Source organism: Heterocephalus glaber, unplaced genomic scaffold, assembly GCF_053883595.1.
Source record: "Heterocephalus glaber isolate CG9 unplaced genomic scaffold, H.glaber_assembly_v1.0 deba00001561, whole genome shotgun sequence".
Taxonomy (NCBI): Eukaryota; Metazoa; Chordata; class Mammalia; order Rodentia; family Bathyergidae; genus Heterocephalus; species Heterocephalus glaber.
The window spans coordinates 11,780,425-11,800,660 of record NW_028258349.1 but is presented as its reverse complement, the minus strand read 5'-3'; the positions used below and the strand labels follow the sequence as shown (position 1 = coordinate 11,800,660).

At 52.5% G+C, this 20,236-nt stretch overlaps 1 protein-coding gene across 1 annotated transcript in view; it reads right to left on the bottom strand.

Moving 5' to 3' along the window:
• Pepd (peptidase D) overlaps nucleotides 1-18,948 on the bottom strand; it is a 121,774-nt gene extending 102,826 nt beyond the window's left edge. The window contains exons 1-4 of the mRNA XM_004858914.3: nucleotides 18,860-18,948; nucleotides 11,439-11,622; nucleotides 8,729-8,856; nucleotides 1,207-1,270 (exon numbers count right to left, since the gene is read on the bottom strand). Coding sequence (XP_004858971.1) covers nucleotides 1,207-1,270; nucleotides 8,729-8,856; nucleotides 11,439-11,622; nucleotides 18,860-18,876 — 393 coding nt within the window. The 5' untranslated portion in view covers nucleotides 18,877-18,948. The remainder of the gene's footprint in view (nucleotides 1-1,206; nucleotides 1,271-8,728; nucleotides 8,857-11,438; nucleotides 11,623-18,859) is intronic.
• Nucleotides 18,949-20,236: the final 1,288 nt, after the last annotated feature.

The following is a 20,236-nucleotide window of genomic DNA, read 5'->3' as shown; positions in this document are numbered from 1 at the left end:
GAATGTCCCTGGGACTGGGCAAAAACAGTGCAAGAAGAACATCGAAGGGAAAGAACCAGGCCTTTAAGACATAACGTGAGACAACAAAGGGCAGGTTACAGATCCGAGCCCAGCCAGTACCTACGATGTCAATAGGTCCCAAGAGCTCGGGGGAGGGAAGCTCAAGGGAAGATCTGAACTAAAAATGGCATTCCAGAACTACAAAATTGAAGGTGGGACTGGGCCTGCCTATGCACAGGATGGTGCTGAGGATGTCTGCGTGGGGTCAAGGAGAGCTGTCCATCTGCAAGGAGGCAGGGCCAGGGGGACCCCAACAGTGAGTGGAGAGGCCAGCTCCTCACAGTGCTACGTACCTGGCCAGAATCCCTGGGAACCCACTTCTTACCTGGTGATGTCATCCCTTGACACAGATTGTTTCCTGCCCCGGGGCAAGGGGGAGCTACTTGGCCACCCCTGGCCACTTTCACACTGCAGCTCCAGTTCTTAGCATGTGTCCACATATGAGTCATGTCTGGGGAAAGGTGGCCATAGGGCCCCCACCCAGCTGATCCTGCCAGGTTTGGGTCAGACCACCAGTGACTGTCACTGATTTCTGACTGTTTCCCATTCTATTCAGCACAGACTTATAAAGAATATAGGGGTTGTGTCAGTGCCCAGGGACTGAGCAGAGGGGTCTTCTGTGTGCTACGCAATGGCTGCAGTGTTGGGGGGTCTTGTTCATTTAGTCACTTAAACTATGGGACTCCCGCCTGGGCTCACACCTCTGTCAGAGCCCTGCCCTAACCTCAGCTGACCCCACCAGCCTTCTATAGCCCTGGGCTCTTTTAACAATGGCACCTGCAGCTGGTGAGGGCCTGTGGGGAGGCCCAGGTCAAGCCTAGGGGTAACTTTGATCAGACCTGTGTCCCCACTGCAGGAGCCCAACTCTCAGAGATGTCCTCCTCTAGTGCATCTCAATGGCCAAAATCCAGGTCGCCAGGTGCTTCACTTGAGTGAGAGGCACTGCCCAGGCCAAGACTGGCTTCCTCAGATCAGAGGTCTGAGTCGTACGCTTCCTGCCTGCTACTTCTGAGCAGGGATGCTCCTGAGGGCCGGACAGCCAAGTGACAAGGTCCTTGGGCTGTGGCAGCGGGAGAGAGGAAGTCTTGAAGCGGAAGAGTTACTGGTAACCCAGAGCTGCTGGGGGGGGGGGTGTCAGCCACTTACCTCATCTGTGTACTGGACATCATCCACAGCATATTTGTTCTTGAAGTGCTCCTTGGAATGGATCCTCAAAAGGAAGCACAAGAAATGCCAAGGTCAAGGCTTGGTATGGGCACTGTCCTGCCCACCCTGCACAAGTCACACAGCCGCACCCATCCTGGTCACAGCTGGCACCTGGCACCAAGCTGGCTCTGTCCAGCACAGACTCAAGCTTAAAGGACACTGGGAGAGAGAGTGACTACTGACTCACACCTGCTTCCCTTGGCAACCCCACACCAGCTGGTTTCCATTCTTCTGTTCCCCTGGCTACCTGGAGCAAGCAGATGCAGACAATGCCCCCTGCACCCACCATTTCCCTTTATACCAGAGTTAGAGCGGCAGCCAATGGGCCCCACCCTTTGGGGCACAAAACAAGCTGCCTCCTAGTCTTCCGTGGAATCTCTTTAAAGGAAAGATAACAAATTAACATTTTAACTAAGTCAATATCAGTGTTATTCAATGTGATGAGAAAAAGTGAAGCTCACTCATCAATCCTGTAAAACCAGCCGGTGAGAAGAGACAGAGTGAATGAGGTTGGCAGCCCTTGCCTACCTCATGATGAGACCCTGGGTCACAGCTCCACTGGGCAGACCTCCAGCTTGGGTCCAGCAGGCCACCCCCACCCCAGCCCCAGGCTCCCCCATCACCAGATGACTCAATGTCACTGCTGCTAACAGAGCTTACATACGGAGGAACACACTGATTGTAGGGGGAGAGGCTGTCACCAGCCAAGTCCAGTGACTCATGTACAAACCATCCTGTGCCATCCCACACCTGGGCTCCACAGCGTCACTATCCCCAACCTCACCCTACTCCCAGAATGCCTATGGGCTCATGTAGTCATCAGCATGTTTCACATTCCACAGGAAATGCAAAGCAGATGGCTTTCAGATTCTGCTTCCTGGGCCCTTGTGGGGTATGTAGATGAGAGGGGTTCCTGGGGAGCCTCAGGTGAAAGAGGGGAGGGAGAGACCTTTGGGACTGGAGGCTTAGGGGTGGGCTGTAGAACCAGTAGCAGAGAGTTCACAGCCACACGAAAACTGGATCAGGTAGAAAACTCACTTCAGGTCAATGAACTTTGGTCTCTGCAATCAGCCACTCACTGCAGCCCACAATGCCCTTTGAATTTTCTCTCTTTCTGCCTCTCTGAAGTGATCACTAGGTATCAAGCTCTTACTGTTAATTAAATTTGCACAATTCAATCACATTAGCTTCCACGTGAGACAGGACTCAAAAGTTAAATGGCCAACGTCTGACAACCTCCACTAGCACAGCTGCAAGTAGCTCAGGGTGGAAACAGGTGACACACACCTCACCTGGATTCTGGAGCTCCCAGCTGAAGGGCTGGCTGACAGAGAGCTTGTAGACCCTCAGCTGCTGAGCACTGACACTTTTGGCACTGAGTGGACCCTGACCCTGTAGTCACCACAGAAGCATAAGCCAGAAAAGCAAGAGGGTCATCACCAAAATGCTTTTCTGGGTTTTCTCCACCACATCCAATCTGCCCACTCCAGCTCCAGGCAGACAGGGGCCTATATCCTCAGCAAGTCCCCAAATCCAGCTCTGGTTCATGTCACTTCATCACCTCCACTTGTGACAGGTGTGGAAAGCAAACTGCCAACAGATACGGGAAATAAAAAAGACCTGATTTTGAGAACAGCCCCCACAGCTCCCCTAGAGAAGGCATTTTGGCCACCCACCTGACAAGTCTTACTAGATAAGCCATAGTTAGGAGGCCAGAGGAGAGGCCTGGAGAGGTCTCCAGGCAGTGTGCCCAAGGTCAAAGGCTTAACAACTCGAAGAAGTGGGAGCAAAGGGGAGCTGTGATGTGGTGCCAGAGCTGTGTGCTCACCTATCCACTCTTCAGGTGGTGGCCATAAGCCATGCAAATGACCATGGGAGCCAAGGTAGAGGAAGGGGCAGCCAGCCCACAGGAGAGCCTGCTGCTCTGCCCCAACACAAGAAGACATGGGCTCAAGCACTAGCTCCCCTCACCCTGATCCCCTCCTTAGTGATGTGGAAGACACAGGCTAGACGGAGTGCAAGCTGGGCCTCAGGAGCCACAAAGTGCCTCCCCTGCTGTAGACCTGGTTCTCAACGGGAGTAACCATCCGACAGATAAAATCTGGAGTGCCGCCTGCCTTGCAAGTGTAAGGTCCCGAGTTCAATCCCCAGCACCAAAAAAGGAACAAAAACAAACAAAAAAATCTGAAGAGCTGCAAGCATCTTGTCTGAACAGTATATTTCATTCTTTTTTAAAGGGCAGAGATAATTAAGTTGGAATAGTACTTATTTTTTCATATTTTGGGGTTAATTATAGTAATAATCATTTAAATGTCACGCTGCCACTTCAAACCAGTCATGGAAGGCTTGGTGGCTATGACTTGGAAAGGTTCATGTCCACATGAGCCTTGCCAAGCTGGTTGGCGAGGTCACTGGGTGGCTCTGAACCCACCAAGGGCCAGGCTGGTCAGGAGAGGAGGTGGCCACTTGGAGGGTCCACAGCCCACCCCATCTGGAGTCTGGAGTCCAGCAAGTACAGTTCATTCTAGGACACAACATATGGAAGACAGAATAAAAAGAACCAGACCAGGAGAGGATGGGTCAGGAAGAAAGCTCACCCCATCCCAGACTCTCCCCTTTAGGTACAAGGGACAGCTTTGAGGAGAGAGAAGTCCTGGACAGGATCCATGTTCACGGACACTGGCCCATGTATGCCTGCTCTGCCAGCAGCTGGGCCCAGGCATGAGTTCAAGTTCAGAGCCAGAACTGATGCTTGGTCCCTGTGCAGTGAGCACGAACAAACACCCTGTGAGAGGCTTCATGTGGGAAGGAGACATGAAATTAATGCCACCCAACACAGATGGGATGGAGCCCCCTAGAAAATGAAATTTCAAAGAGCAAGTCTTGTCGGCTGGCTGACCACCTGCATACAGTTAATGAATAAGTAATAGGGCCAAATTACAGCAGTCACCATCAATTTCCAGTAGCCAGAGCCTGCCTTCAGCTCCAAACAATGCCGCTGCCTTTCATTCCCTTCACAGCAGAACGCGCTGGCATTTGCTCTGGAGTGGAAGTCGGCAACCATTTCAAGATGTCATTAGGTTGTCAAAGAGAAAGCAGCCCTTTCCAGGGCAATGCAGGCACCTGATCATGGAGACCTCTCCTGTGGGCGAGTGGCAGCCCTTCCTCCAAGACGCTCAGGCTCAGACAGGCCCACCAGAGGGACAGTGACTCCCTAAGGAGAAGTAATCAAGACAGCACCTCACCCAGGGTGAGCACAGCACTAGAGATTATTAGGTGCTGAGGGGTCTGGTGGAGGCTGCCCAGGAAGAGCCAAAAGAGCCCCTCAGCCCCTCTCAGGAAGACTCTGTCCCTTAAAGAGGGCCCCACACATCCTCCCTGATAGCAGAGGGAGTCTGGGCAGCCAGAGTGAGACTGAGGAAGGCTTGGTCCCTATGACCCATGGTCTGTGCGCATGGGGGACAATGCTGTGAAAACCCACAAACACACACTACTCATCTCACATCCCCCAGGCCAAAAATAGCCCATGTATATCCCACCACATACACCCTCCACAGCTGCACACACATCCCACCACACAAAGCCACCGCCCACTTACACCCCACATTGACCCCCATGATAAAGGAGCTAGGCCAGAACCTCAGGTCCTCAGCCTGGAGAAATTCACTTGCTCTTCCTCCTGGGCAGCTTGTTCTCAGGAGGCCAAATACCACCTTCCTGCAAACCTAGGCCAGGCACGCTGGCTCTCCTTCCAGGGTTTGCCCAGGTGTGGGGACAGAACACAACCAAGCTGGAGAGATTCTGGGAGGGTTTCCCTCTCAGCCCCAAATCACTCACCGAAGCTGCCTAGGGCACTGAAACACAGAGCCAATTTCCTGCCTGCTCTGAGGACCCCAGATACCCGGCAGCCAAAACTGGCTAAGTTTGATTCTGATGGAATATGATAGAAAGCACTCTCATATCCAAAAGGCATCACACGTTTGTGAGCAAACACTCCATATAAAATTGAATTAGATTGTGAAAAAAAAAATTGAATTAGAAGCTACCACCCTTGTGCTCCAAAAAGGGGCTGGGGTGAGAACAGGTCAGCACCAAGCTGCCAATGGCCCCCTGGGTGTCTGTGGCACTGACAGCTGAACAGTTTACACAGGAAGCGGCAGATCCTGCAGACAGGGGTGTTGTTTCCCTGGGTGACTTTGGGTTGCAGTATCTGCCAGATGGATTTTCAAAAGCCATCAGATACTGACTCAAAAGGAAGCTGAGGAGCTGAAGGTCAAATGTTCAGTTTGGTGGGTTTTGATTGCAAAGGCCAGGTAATCCCATCAGCCTCATTCTCAGTGCCCTATTGATCACAAGAGGATCTGGAAGCAGCCACACACAGCAGATCTGGCCACTCCCCAACTTCAGCCCAAAAAACTAGCCCCTTTGTCCCTGCTCCATTATATCTGTGCCTTCTCTCCCAAACACTCAGGACTTGGACAAGGTCAGCCCAGAGCAGAGGAAGGGAGAGGGCTGCTGGGGGTGGCAATAGCAGGGCTCCAAGGCTGCAGAAGACAGAGAGAGACCCATCTCAGCTGTGGGGCCAGACCTGCCCTTAGGATGGAGGCTGCGGGTCTGGTCTGCCCAGGGCGCACATGGAGCCTTTTCCACCAGGGAGAACAATCCTGCAGACCCACCTGCACTCTCTTGTTCACACAAGGCTGTTTAGCTGCACTAGACATGAGCTGGCAAAACAAAGCAGGGCCAGATGAAAGGAAAACTTTTAACAGCCTCTCTGGAACCCAGCTGTGGCCAAGGCACAGAATATTATTCCTGTGTTAGTGAAGAGTACACTCCAGGAAAGCCAACGGCTAACAGTTGTTCCCTGACCAATCAGGTGCTGGGATTTCAACCCTCAAGTCAAGTGCCCTTTGGCTCCCCAGATGGTGGGTGTGGGAAGACATTCGCTCAACTTTAGCCACTGGGTGGTGGAGTTGTGAGGCAGCCCCTCCTCCCACAGCCCCACAGGACGTCCACTCTCAACCCATGGGCAGGCACTCTCTGATTTCTTGCCAGAGCCAGCTCTTTATAAAAGAAAATAGAAGAGAAGATTAACTCAGAACCCCTCTACCTCTCCAGACAGAAACTTGGGGGTGGGGTGCTGATACCCTGATCAAACCCTCCCTGAAGCTGTGTTCCTCCACCACTGTCCATCCCCACAGCTCACAGCTTACAGCAGGAGGCATCTGCTACAACTGCTGAGCCAGCTCTCTGAGCAGTGAGACATCTCAGCAAGCTCTGAGCCAGAAGGCTGAGCCACAGGGAGGCTCAGGGGCCAGCCAGGTCAAAACTTTAGGTGCCACCCATAGCCAAAGGCTACTGAGCTAAGGCCCCAATTACTGTACAACCAAGACATGCCACTCACAGGAAGGGCCGAAGCCACAACTGAGCTCATGTGACATCAGGGTGGAGAAAGGATTCTGAGAAAATCCTCTTACAGAGACCAGATCTAAATTCTTCATCAAGGTTGTTCCAGTTACTAGGGCTACCTGGACACTTAGTGGAGGGAAAACCACCTCTCACGATCACGGACACTCAAGAGTCCAGAGAGTAGAGCTAAGCTCTGTTTCATGACATCTAGGACCTAGGCAGAAAGACCTGGAGGCTGGGCTTGGACCCATAGGGAGGCTCACTAGAGTCTGAAGCTGGTGCTGGCTACCAGTCCCGGCTTCCTCATGGTGGAGCCGCTGTTTCAAGGTGACTCACCCGAGGGGGAACCAGGTGGAAGCTACAGTACACCTTACAGTCTAGCCTCAGAACTCACACAGCAACACTACCACAGCCACGCACTCATGTCCTGACCATGGTCAAGCAGGAAGGAAAACAGATTCCACTTTTTGACAGCCACTGTGCAAAATCATTGCTGCAGCCATTTCTGTCCCCTGGCATCATCGCCCCTCATATCCGTGTCACAAATGTCATCATCGCACACTGACCACAACTGTAAGGACAGCCCTGGTGATGCCTCACCAGCAGTGTCACTGTCGTTTCATAGGAAGGAACTGGAGCCCTATTCAGTGACTAGGCCACTCATGAGCCCTGTGACCTCCCCATGGAGGCCATGCTGAACCGCTGGCAAACTCAGCTTCCGATTGCAGCTCCAACAAGAGCAAGGCCCAGTCTGGTCACATCACCATGCTAAGAGACTGATTCCTCTTTATAACATGGCAGCTATGAATGGAATAAAGGTGGAAATAAAGGACAATAGGAAGGGAAGGTGGTATCAGGTGAGGCCTCTCAGTGGCAGCCCCGCCATTCCCTCCAAAGACCAGCTACATGGGGCGTGTCCACTCCCCACCCTCCCTCCCGAGGGCCAAGCCTGGGAAACATCCCCCAGGAGAAACAGAGCCTGCTTCTTTTCTGCTGCCAATTCTGCCTGAAGCCAAGTCTTCCCAGCAAAGCTGAAGGCCCTGGGCCAGGCCAGGATTCTGCCAAGTGGCCTCAGAGCAGAACTGACACCCACTTGTGGGCCTAGACCCTGCACCCCGAGACAGCAGAAGAGCCCCAACAACAGGCCAAGACCAACAACGGATGTTGTGGCCTTGCACTGAAGGGTCCTGAGAGGAAGGGCAGAAAGGGCTGGCAGGCAAAGCAGAGGAAATCTGGGCAAACTCTACAGGGCTCTGGACCACTGCAGAGTCCCTGCAGCAGCCAGGTGCCTTGTCATTCAAACCAGTTACAGACTCACAGACCACCTGGTAATAAGCCTTCTGGGGCTCCAGGCAGTGAAGGCTGCAATTTACACATTAGCTCAGAATAATCACTCTCCAGGCAGAAATGACAGGCTGGAAGGTGGGGAGTATTTAGAGGGATCCTCTGATCACCTCAAACATCCCTGGTTAAGTACAGCCACGGCCTCGCGCCTGTGAGTGGGCAGGAATGGCCCCTGGCTCCCAGAAGGGCCCAAGCTGGTAGGATGGGGAGGGGGCCCAAGGATGGGGTGCAGGTAAGGCAGCCTCTCCCAAGGCAGCAAGCCCAGACTCTGCACCCACACCTGTCACAGACCACAGTCCCAAGCTTGCACCCTATCTCACAGCCAACAAAAGACAGGCTCAACTGTGCCAGAGACAGGCATGATGTAATGCCCTGCACACGAGTGGCAGAGCTCCAGGGAGGCCCCCAGACTGCTCTCCCTGACCGCAGACAAATCTACCACAAGGGCGTATGTCGGCCCACTCCACCCACCTAAGGCCAAGGGGAAGTGACCAGTCCCTAGGCCCAGGCATTTTAACTAAACTGGAGACTTCAATTTCAAGGTCAGCAAACTGTGCCTCTGAGGTGCTGGAAAGGGCCCAACCACCAACCCTCCTGTTCTCTGCCTCCAGCCACCCACAGGCCAGGCCCTACGCTCCCACCCCTGTCCTACCACCCCAGCCAGCCAGTGGTCAGCAGCCACAGTAACAATGCAGGGACCGCTACTTACTTTCCCATCCAGGTAGCATAGCTGGCAGGAAGCCTGGGCACAAACAGGGTCGACTTGCCGGTGTCAACATCGATGGTGCCATAGCAGCCTGACTCAAGGACACCAAATGCCCAATGGAAGAAGGACTCCTGTGGGGGAACAGGGAGGCTCATCACCAGTGAGCAGAAACACGAGGCTCAAGAGGGAGGTGAGCAGCAATGGGGGTGCTTCCTTTCCAGAGAAGGACTTGGGCCCTCTTCCTCTTAGAAATGAGACCTCCATCCCACACAGCCCTTCCACCTCTGCACTTGGCTTCTAGCTCCGGCAATGGGCTCTCCATCTCGCCCTGTCAGTTTGGCAGGGGTGGCCTGGTGACTTCCGTGACCCTGCCTCCAGTCCTCTTTGATGATGGAGGCTTCACTTGTGTTCCCCAGCCCTCCCACACCCACATCCCCCAGGCCCGGGCCTGGACTTGCTGGGACACAGCAGCTCAAAGCACCACACCTCCAGCTCGATTTCTACACTAAAATGCATTACCCCATTTAGGACTTCTTACTTCCCCTCCTACCCCGAGGGCAGCTGAGAATGTCACTGAGCTAAACACATCCCCCGGGTATGAAGTGGAGGAGCTCTGCTGAGACACCAGGAAGGGAGTCTACATTGAATTTAGGAAATTGGCTGTTTTTGTTGTTTGTGGTACTGGGGACTGAATCAAACTGAGGACCAGTACAGGGCCTTTGCACTAAGCTACATTCACAGTTATTCTTTTATTTTTCATTTTGAAACAGGGTCTCACTAAGTTGCTCAAGCTGGGCTTCAATGTGTGTTCCTCTTCCCTCAGCCTGCCAGAGTCCTGGGATTATAACAGGCTTGCAGTACCACACCCAGCTAGGTGACTGGTTTCTAACAAGAAGAGTAAACTCGAGACATTTCTAGGTGAATGGATGCACCCTGAAAGCATATTCTTAAGTGAAATAAATTGAACACACATGTATAAATATCGTATTGTCTCTCTGGTGTGAGAAACCGAAAGTGTAAATAAGGACCAAAATATATAATAGATATTGTGAAATAGGAAGAAATTGTACTGAGTGTGAGATACTTTGTTAATAATTAAAATATTTTATGCAAAAAAAGGTATAGTATTATTAGGAATGACTTGATAGATTAGCAATTGAAAAGATTCTTTTAAAAGCATGATACACAGTGCATTTACCATTGTTCTCTAATTATTTTTATTATCAAAACATTTTTATAGAACTGTTTTATATTTTCTTTATTAATATATACTTGTATTGCATTAAAATAAATTTAAAACATTTTTTAAAAAGAATACATGAATCTCAGGAAGTGTCAAGAAGAACTTCAAGAAGAGAAAAGTTGCCAGGGATTTAGCTCAGTGGCGCTGCATCTGCCTGGCAAGCGCAAGGTCCTGAGTTTGACCTCCAGTACCAAAAAAAAAAGGAGAGAAAACTTAAGGCTTCCATACCACTCTGGCAGCGGGGGATTGCAGACTCACAGCTACAAGAATAATGGGGCAAGGGGCCGGGGATTTAGCTCAGTGGTTCTGGTGCCTGCCTCGAAAGCACAAGGACCCGAGTTCAATCCCCGGTACCAAAAAAAATAAAAAATAAAAAAATAAAGAATAATGGAGGAGAGGGAAGAAGCCCTTCAGGTAGGAGCTTTCCACACAAAACCCTCTGCAATTGCTCTTGGCAGCAGATCTCAGCCTATCTGTCCCCTACGGTGGTGGCCAGGATCCAGCTGGAGGGGCCAGGTCTCACCACCTCCTCTCCACACTACACTCTCCTTCCCACTCCCAGGGCCCACCGTTGATGCAGCCACTAGCAGCCACATCCCTAGACTCCACCTAACCCTAGGGAGGTTCTGAAGTTCGCACTGAGGTCAGGCCCCAGCTCTGGGCACAGCAGTAGGAAGAAAAACCACTGGACATGAAGTCAGAAAATGGGGCTCTAATTCCATCTCCACCACTGGGAAGGCTGTTCCCCCTCTGGGCCTCAGTGTCCTCATCTGTAAAGTAAATGCAATGCTAGGATCAACAGGAGGATGCCCAGCTCTGGGCCTCCCTCGGGTCCTGGGCAAGTGTCCTTGTTTCTGGGGACTGAGCATTGCCGCTGATTCTCAGCCAAGAGCCAGTCTTTGGTTTCAGAATCTCAAGGAGACCCTGGACCAGTTCCCAAGGGAGGAAAATGAGCCCAAGGAGGATTATAAGGATCAGCACTGGCCAAGCCAGGATGGAGGCCCGGGCCTCTGATTCCTGCTCAAATAATCAGCCCAGTCACATGCCTCTTCCCGGTCCTCCTCACTGCAGACAGACTCTGGCCTGGGGAACTCAGCTTCCCCATCTGTACCTCACTCCTCTGGGTTCTCGGTCACAGTAGCACCACTCTTGTGCACACCATCCTCCCAAATGTCTGAATTTACCTGGCCTTTAGGGCCCATACTGACTGTTGCTTCCTCCATGAAGCTTTGCCTGCTTGCTCCCCAGGAACATAGTCTTTCTGTAGCTTGACCTAAGAGCTGACTTTGGCTGGTGAGAGCTCTGCCCCTAACTATCGCTGAGAGCTGATGATCCACCAAATATGAGCTCCCTGGCCCCTCACTGCCTCCATGGGGCCCCACCAGGATCCTTGTGAGATACCCACTGCCCGATACCTCCCAGCCAGGTGCTGGAGGCAGACAGGCCCACGGGTGGGCGGACACAACTCACCTGGCGGAAGATGACTGAGGTGTCAGTGCAGTAGCGCTGCGTCTCCTCGCCGCCCTGCAGCACCACCACCGAACCAGCCTGCACAGCCGAGTTCTTTTGCAGACGCTCACACAGACGACGCCTGTTCAGGGCGAAGAGGGCCAGCGGCACCTTCAAAGTCTCATTCCCTAAGGAAAAGGAAGGGCTGCAAAGACAAGAGCACATGCCACCATGGAGACCTGTTAGCACCTCCAAGTGCATCCATCACCCATGGTCTGGGCCCCTGGGGAACTCCAATCTACGCATGGCAAGCTGGCTAGAATGTCACCTGCTTGTGACCCAGAGACAGCCCCTCATGGCGCTGTGCAACAACCACTGGGGCTTGTCATCCACATCCTACCCTCCTGTGTCCATGAGCACCTGATCCACCATCAGAATGAGGGACAGCAGGATCTGCTCAGCTGGAGGGTAGGGGAAGCCCATGGAGGGAAAGCCTGCAGTGGTTAGAGATGGCTCTCAGATGTACCCTGCAGGAGCCCTCCATCTGCACAGAGCTTCCCAAGAGGCTGGGCCAACCAGAAACAGAAGACCTGACCCAGACAACACTGGCTCCCCACCATGCACCCTGCATTCTGTTCCCTTCCCTACAAGTCACTGACCTCACAGCCTGGGTTGTCCCCAGCCCCCTACACACACACACACACACACACACACACACACACACAATGAGGCCCAACACAGCTCCTCCAGCCTTAGTCTCCCTCCGTTCTGGGACAACCCCCTGCTGGAGCCCCAGGGCTGAGTCCTGAGACTTTCCCTCACCTTCCTTCAGCAAACCCGAACCCCATCAGTGCCTCGATTGATAACATCCCCTCAGATTCACAGATTCCCTGGCCCCTTGACAACACCTCTCAGACCCCAGGTACCTCAGACTCAGCAGCCCCAGCACAGGCTCAAGCCTATTTCCTTGTGCCACCAGAAAGGCAAGGTACCTCGACCGTGATGGTTGTTCAGGTCATCTGTATGTTGTGTGTTCATTGCCTGTCTCTCTGTCTCTGTTTGTCTGTCTCCCTCTCTCTCTCTCCCTCTCTCTCTCTAGCAAAGCCATCAGCGGTACCATCCACACTCCCCAGCCCCAATCTGATTCCTTCCCCCACAGTAGCCCGCTGGCCCCTCCTGCCAGGATGCCAGGACAATTTCAAGAAACTCCGGGATGTTCTCTGGGTCTCAGCTCCCTCCCTTCATTGGCTTCCTCGTGTACTTACTCCCCAGCCCCCACATGGTGAGGGACCGGGCCCCCCTCGTGTTCCTTGGTGTCCTCCACAGCAGCATGGGCGTTCTCCATCTTCCCTAGACAACAAGAAAGCTTTGCTGCTGTTGCCTAAGGGAATGTTCTTCTTGAAGGTGCCCCAACACGGCTCATTCAGCTCATACTCCACACACACCTCTGCAAAAATGCCTCCTTCCTCAAGGAGCAGCTTTTCGTGGGTACCCATCCAAACCTTAGCTCCCTGCTTTCTCTAGAGCATTCACTACTATTTAACTTATTTGCTATCTGCTTGCTATTTCTTTAGGCAAAATTTAAGTTCCATAAGGACAAGGGAAAAGTGGGTTTAGATATCTGTTGAAAGACTGACCCAAAGGAGGAAGGAAGAGCAGTCTCCTGCAAGCCAGCTGGAAAGCAGTGTGAAATCAGGGCCTGGCCAGGGGACAGATCACAGAGCCCAAGGAAGGCAGGGACAGCCTAGAGCTGGTGCAGAGAGGGCTCTGCCTGGGGATTGCAGTAATACCTTCCCCCACAGCCCACAGCCATGAAGAAGACCCGAGGCACCTCACATGGGACCCTCAAAGGACCTGGCTCTCACAGCAGTGACACACAAGCACATCTTGGCCCCGTACATCTTGCCCTCCAGCAACCTTCTAAGGATAGTCTTCCCTGGCTTTCCTCTTTGAACCTGCAATTCTCTCCTCCTGCCTTTGTGCAGTCCTTCTACCCAGCCACAGCTTCAGCCAGGCCACCTTGGGCCACAGTGCAGCCCTCCCTGGGACTGTGAACAGCTAGTTTCCCTCCCTTTTTTTCCACCCAGGTTCCCATAACCTGTAAACCATCCCTGCATTAAACTCTCTTTCATCACCCTTGAGTGAACTCCCGGATTCAGACCAGCTCCCTAGTGAAGCGATATGTTCACCTCTAACCTAAATCTAATGTGTTCTTATTGGTGCTATGGTCTCCGCCCACTCATCTGGGCCTGCTTTGGTCACTGCTGGGTCCTCTGTCCAGCACCATGTTTGACACACAGCAAGGCCTCAATAACTATCTGCTGAGTACATAACTGTTATAGTCAACACGAGGCCACAATCCCAGCTGTGCAGATCAGAAGGTGCTGCATCAGCTCCAGGGATAGGAAGTGGACCCTCCAGCCTCTGCTGGCCAGGAAGGGTGGAGGGGTCAGCAACACCCCACACATGACATGGCACTAAAGCCTCACTTCCCCTTCCCAGGCACGTGCCCTTTCTTCTTCCCAGGAGGGTAAACAGACTTTTGGGTGGGCCCAAGCCACCAGGGTTGCTAGTCTGCCAAGCTCACAAGGATGAAAGGGCAGCGAGAACTTGGTGATAGCTGTAAACATGACTGCCCCCAGCCTGGCCCTGAAGGCAGGAACTGAAAGTGCAACTGCCAGCAGCCATGCCCAGGTGTCTCCCAAGGCCTCCCTAACCCTTTCCCCTCCTGTTGTAAAGTCTATGAGGGGGACAGAGGGGAGACACTTGTCTCTGTGGACTCCCCATCAGCACAGAGACAACGACACTGGGGCCCCAGCCAAAGTCACTCAACAGCACCACTGGCTAAAATGCCCAATCCGGGTCACCTTATCTCTCCCCACTCTCCTTCCTCTGACTGGCTTCCCTGCTTAAGTACAGCAAGTGCTGCCTCTAGCTGGCCCATAGCCACATACCTGGAAGGTTCTCCAAAGGACTGTGCCTCTTCTTGTCCAGAGCTTCCTGAGAAGCCTAAATCCTTTTGGGCACAGACTGGGGCCTCCTGGCCATCACATACAAGGGACATGAGCACCTGTGGATTGGGATGTCTGAGGGGGTCCTTGGACACTGAAAGGTGACTGCACTTACTCCTCATGCAGGACTCAGGCAGAACACAACCCACCCTGTGCTGGGTGCTGGGCCTGAGGAGGGCAGCTCATCAGGTAAAACAACGTTCTGCAGCCATACATTTATTACAGAACACCCCAAATCAAGGGTTATAGAGATACGGCTTTTGATTGCTCACAGCATAAACCAAGCCCCCCGAAAGACAGTCAGGTCCAGAATCAAGGCAGGTGATTTCTACCTGCAAATTCAGCAAAAGTAGCACCAATAAAATACAGTATCTCCAACTTGTCTCTGCTGGAGCGTTTGTTAACTGGGCCCCAGAATTTAAAAAGTAGAAGTCATACCATCTCTGAATCCCAGGGCAAAAGGCATACTTTATTGCAAGCACCCAAGAGCACAAGCATGCCCAGGAGGAGTAACAGAGGCTGGTGGGTCAACAGCTCCAGGGCCTCGAAGAAAACCAGGGGCCAGCCCTCCCTGACCAATCACCAAGGGTCAAGAGCAAAAAGCAGAGTACCTTAACGTGGTGTCAGCCCCCAGGGAGAGTGTGACACCACTGCCCCTGAAACCCATCCCTGTCACATGCAACCTGCGACTGTGTCAGTGCCACCATCTCCTCTCCCCTCAGTGGGCCCCTGCAGGGTTCTGACCTAAGACCCACAGACCTCTGAGGATCCTCACATAGAATTTAGAGGCTTCATCTATTCTGGTGAGAAAAAACCGTATCTTTACTTTCTTCAGCTTCCAATACAAATTTATATATTTTTCAGTGATTAAGCTAAGTGACTCAGTATCAGCAATGTGTGTGAATCTAGCACCTACAAAAATCACAGGTCCTTTCATTTCACAGCACTGCTGTTACAGTACCTCAAGCTATCACCTTTGCTCATCACTACTTCAAAATTAAAGGGGTTATGAAACCTTCTGCTAGCTTTTATTATTTAAAGTATTGATAAAGAAACACACATCACTGTATCACACATTTAATATTTTGGTAACTGATTTACATATCACTGGTTTCCCTTATAATCCTGTCATTTATCTATACATTTAAAAGCATTATACCAGCCAGCCTGTAATCCCAGCACTCTGGGAGGCCAAGGCAAGTGGATCACAGGTTAGAGCCCAGCCTGGGCAATTTAGCAACTTAGTTTTCCCTCTAGGGAAAAAAAATTAGAAAAAGGGATGGAGATGTAGCTCAGTGCAAAGGCCTGCATTCGAACTCTAGTACCACAAATACTAGTAATTATAATAATGATAAGCCAAGAAGGGTCCTGCTATGGTTTGGATATGGTTTCTCCCCAAAGGTTCACTGCTGGAGGTTTGGTGCCCAATGAGATGGCATCTGCCACATTATGAAGCATCATAAGGCCCTCAATAAATGCAGTCAGCTGGTCAAGCTTCTAAAACTGTGAGCCAAAATAAACCTCTTTTCTTCAAATATTTTGTTATAGAAACACAAAATTTTTATTGATGGTCATGGGATCCACGGCACAGATGAGAACAAGATTCCTGCACTTGAATGTGAAGTCACTTCTGGATAGGGCCACACTGCTAAGCACCCAGCAATAAAGGTCAGCCAAGAACTTGCCTGCTTTCCCACCCTCAGCCTACAGCACAGGGCCAGGCACTGAATAGATGTTTACGAAGCCCAATGGCTACCTGACCATCCAAGGCCAGGCAGGACACTTGGCTAGAGATGATCTGAAGGCAGGTGGTCAGCATGCTCCGCCCCACCTCCCTCTCTCCTGAGGAGGATCAAGGGGCCAACACACACTGGGCCCAAGAGAGGGTTGGACAGAGTCAGGATCAGGGCTGGGGAAGAGGCAGCCTGGTTCACACAGAACCACTCCTACCTACCCTTACCCTCAAGGGTCAGCATGAGGCCTTTGCTCAGGAGCACAAGGTTCACATCAGGGAGGGACAGGCTTTTGGCCAAGAACCTGACTCCTCCACTTTCTCTCCAGAAGAATGCTGACTCTGGCCTGGCCTATGCCCCAGCAGGTACATACCCAGGGCAGCTCACCTGCTGCTTCTTCTAGGCTGGCAACCCTAGCTCCCTGGGCACCAGGCATGTAAAGAATTAGAGCTACTTCTTCCTATTTCTCCTTGGAATCCTGTTCCCCTTCCCAACCATATCTTGCTTCCTCAGTCACTGAGGGTTACCCAGGAAAGCAGGACAGGATGTTGGATTTAGAGCAAGTACCTCTTTCACTTGTGTGGCACCAGTTCACCAAGCACCAATCACATGGTACCTCCCATCCCACACTCTGGTAGGTCCCTGTAGGCAACCAAATCCAACTCCCTGGAAGCCAGTGGCCAGTACTAGATGGTTCATTATGCATGACAAACTGAGCTTCCCTGTGAGTGCTGCTGCTGTGAGTGCTCAACCTTTGCTGGAACACACTCAAACCTCCTCCCCATAAGGAAGCCACTGGGCTCTGGCTTAGCCTCAGGCTCTAAGTCTCTGAGGGAGGCCCTGTACCAGCCTGGGATGCCTTTTCCCAAGGAGGCCTGGGACAGCTCTGGAAGCACCCACACCTGTCAGGTCTCCCTTCAAATATGGCAGCGCTCCAAAACCTCCATCTCACCCATCCTGTGTGATGATGAGCCAGAGAACCAGCTCTGCTACAAGAGCCTTCCGCCCAGTTCCAAATCACCAGTTTGGTCTATTCCTTTGGGGAAGGAGTAGGCAGGCCTTAGGCCAGCCTGGCACTCTCAACCAAGTGCAGCCCCTCAAAGCCCCTGTGACCACCTGGCCAGTTCAGATAGAGAGATAACAGACCCACACCAGATACCAAGTCCGTATCTATTTCTTACTCTGCTCCTTAAGACAGGGCCATAAGCTAGGTTCATAGCTCTGACCCCAAGATCCCTGGCACCCTGTTGGAACTTTGCACAGTTCTCTACCTGAAATGTATCTTGTTGTTTAAGGTCTAGCACAAAGACCATCCAGGGAGTGAAGCCTTCCCACACTTTGCCCTGACCTCAGAGCCCATCTCCACACACACCCACCAAGACCAGAGACAGACACAGATGACAGACTCATGTGTCCATCTGCCCCTGAGGCCTGTGAGCATCTATGGATAGGCCCAATGCTGTTCCTAGGGGTGCCCAATAAATGTTTGACTTGCACCTTGGAAGTCCTCCCGACCTTGGGGACCAACTGAGAACCACTTTGCTGCATTCTGCCACACTGCCCAAAAAGATGCATTTGACCACCAGTTTTTCCATTCTGATTTTAGTTCCCAACCTGATACCTGGGGTGCTACTCTCTCCTATTCCTACATTTCCTGGTCCCCTGCCAACCAGGCTGACACTCCCACCCACTCAACTTAGTCCAAGGGAGCAAGTTTTTTCAAAAGCAGACCCAAAGGCCAGGGATTTAGCTCAGTGGTGTTGCCACATGCCTCTAAAGCACAAGGTCCTGAGTTCGGTCCCCAGTACCACCAAAAAAAAAAGGAGAAACTATCAAATGCAGACCCAAGCAAATTAAAAGTCTTTCGGCCCTTCAGGACAAAGTCCTGAAGAGAGGCCACCTGGGCCACCACACCTTCTAGGCCAGAGATGCACCTCACTCTTTCCTATCTCCAGGGCAGTCTGAATTCTCAATCTTTATCTCTTCACCTTTGTTCCACTCAGATGTTCCCTCATCTGGGATATTCTCCCCAACACTTGGATGAGCCCATCGGTCCACAGTCCTTCCTCCTTTCATTCTGCAATACAGTATAATGGAGCACCTACTGTGTGCAGGGCTCTGAACTAGTAAGGCCCTGCCCTTTCACGCTAAATGGGGGAGAAGACACAAGTACAAACGAATGTACTCCACAGTTAACCAAGTAGTAAGGGCTACAAAAAGTGTGATAGGTAGTTAGGGAAGTCTTCTCTGAGGAGCTGGCATCTGGTCCTGAAGGAGCTGGGGAAGTGTCCCTCTTGGAAGAGAGATTCCACGCCCTTCTCAGACAATGCCCCCTCCCAGGAAGCGCCTGGAGATCTGGCGCCCTGAGGCTGCCACCTTCCTCTCGGAGGGGCGTAGCAGTGAACCAGAGCGCCCACCAGAGCTCCCGCCTCGGCCGCAAAGAGCGTGGGGCCGCCACAAGGTCGCAGATGAGTCCTGGGCGCCAGGGAGACCCCAAGGGCCAGTGGGCGGAGGGTAGGTTTGAGCGCCAGCGGTGGCCATGCCTTGGAGCGCGCACCTCGCCGCTCAGCGATCTGGAGGCAGCGCGCTTCCCTCGGCCACACAGCGAGCCCAGCCAGGGCCGGAGGCCTCAGACCCACTGTCCAGCCAGGTACACCGAGGGCCCCTCTCCGCACAGGTGGGCAAGAGCAGCACTCACCGCGCGGAGGACGCCATGTTCACGCAGCAAGAGCGTCACGTGAAGTGTCGTGTCAGCTGAAGCCCAGCTCCCTCCCACTGAAGGGGGCGGGGCCCGGAAGGGCGTTTCGGGGGCGGGGCCAGGAGCCTCTACCCCCCCCCCCGCCCCCTGCAGCTCCCTGCTCACCCACACTAGCAGAAGACGAGCTTGGAGGGCTGCGAGGATCCTTGCTGGAAAGCCCCCAGCTGCAGGCGAGGGGCCAGGCGAAGCGGGAGTAGCGTCCCATGCTTTTTCGAGGTGGGTGGGAGAGTCCTGAGGCAATGGACACCTTGATTCTGGGTCAGCTCCCAACTGGGCGTCCCAGCCCACCCGCGGGAAGAACTGAGGAATAAAGAGCCCGTGGGGAAGGAGAGGAGTTAGACTCTGACCCAGGGACAGGGAAAGGCTTGAGCAAAGGCTGGGGCTATTGGAGGAACCCACAGGAACCTTCAGCGTCCAGGAGTGGGAGTGTGGGGAGAGAAGTGCAGCCCCTCAGGCAAGCAAAGGCCAAAGCCTGTCTGGAATTGGGTCTGGCAAGATCTTTTCCAAGCCCCCTCAAGTGAAGAGTGGAGAAGAACCTGGAGGAAGGCAGGCTAGAGAGGAGGCCAGGGGAGGAGTTCAGGAGAGCTTGCTCCTCTGTCTGGTTGGGCTCTAGTGTTAGTTCAGGGTCCTACAGAGAAGGAGAAATCAGAAAACAAATGTTGCCCTCCCTGCTGCCAACAAGTTGGAGCATTTACAGACGCTGGCCAAATGCTTTGCAGATGTTAGCTCATAGAAATCTCACAAAAGCTTACTGAAAAGTAAGAACTACCCTTAATTCCATTTTACAGATGAGGAAACTGAGGCCCAGAGAGGTAAGTGACATGCCAGAGCTCACATAGGTCCATGTGTCCTTGAGACCTTGGACCTCCCCTTTATTAGTAGTTCCACCTTCAGCTGAAGAGACTCAACTCCCTAATAAGGATACCTTTAAAAAATAATAAAGGGTGCAAGAAAGCTATTAATGCCACTTTACAGAAGGAAAACGTGCCCCCAGATAATCACAGCCTTCCCTAGCACCACTTCTTTTGGTATAAAATGTGTCAAAATTAAGCAACTGCCAGTTCTGAGTGCTTATTAATATGAAAAAGAAGTAATTACCCAAAATATTTGCAAAATAATAAGGGCAGAGCACCCACCTGCTGAATGGAGCACCCTCAGTCTGTGGGCAGGAAGGAGGAGGCCCTCCTGCGTACCCAGGCCCATCTGGACAATGGGCCTCCTAGGCAAGGGCCGCCCTGAGAGTAGCACCTTCACCCCAACCACTGCCTTCCACTTCAGCCCTCCCCGTCAGAGACTCAGGCAGGGCTTCTCTTCTAC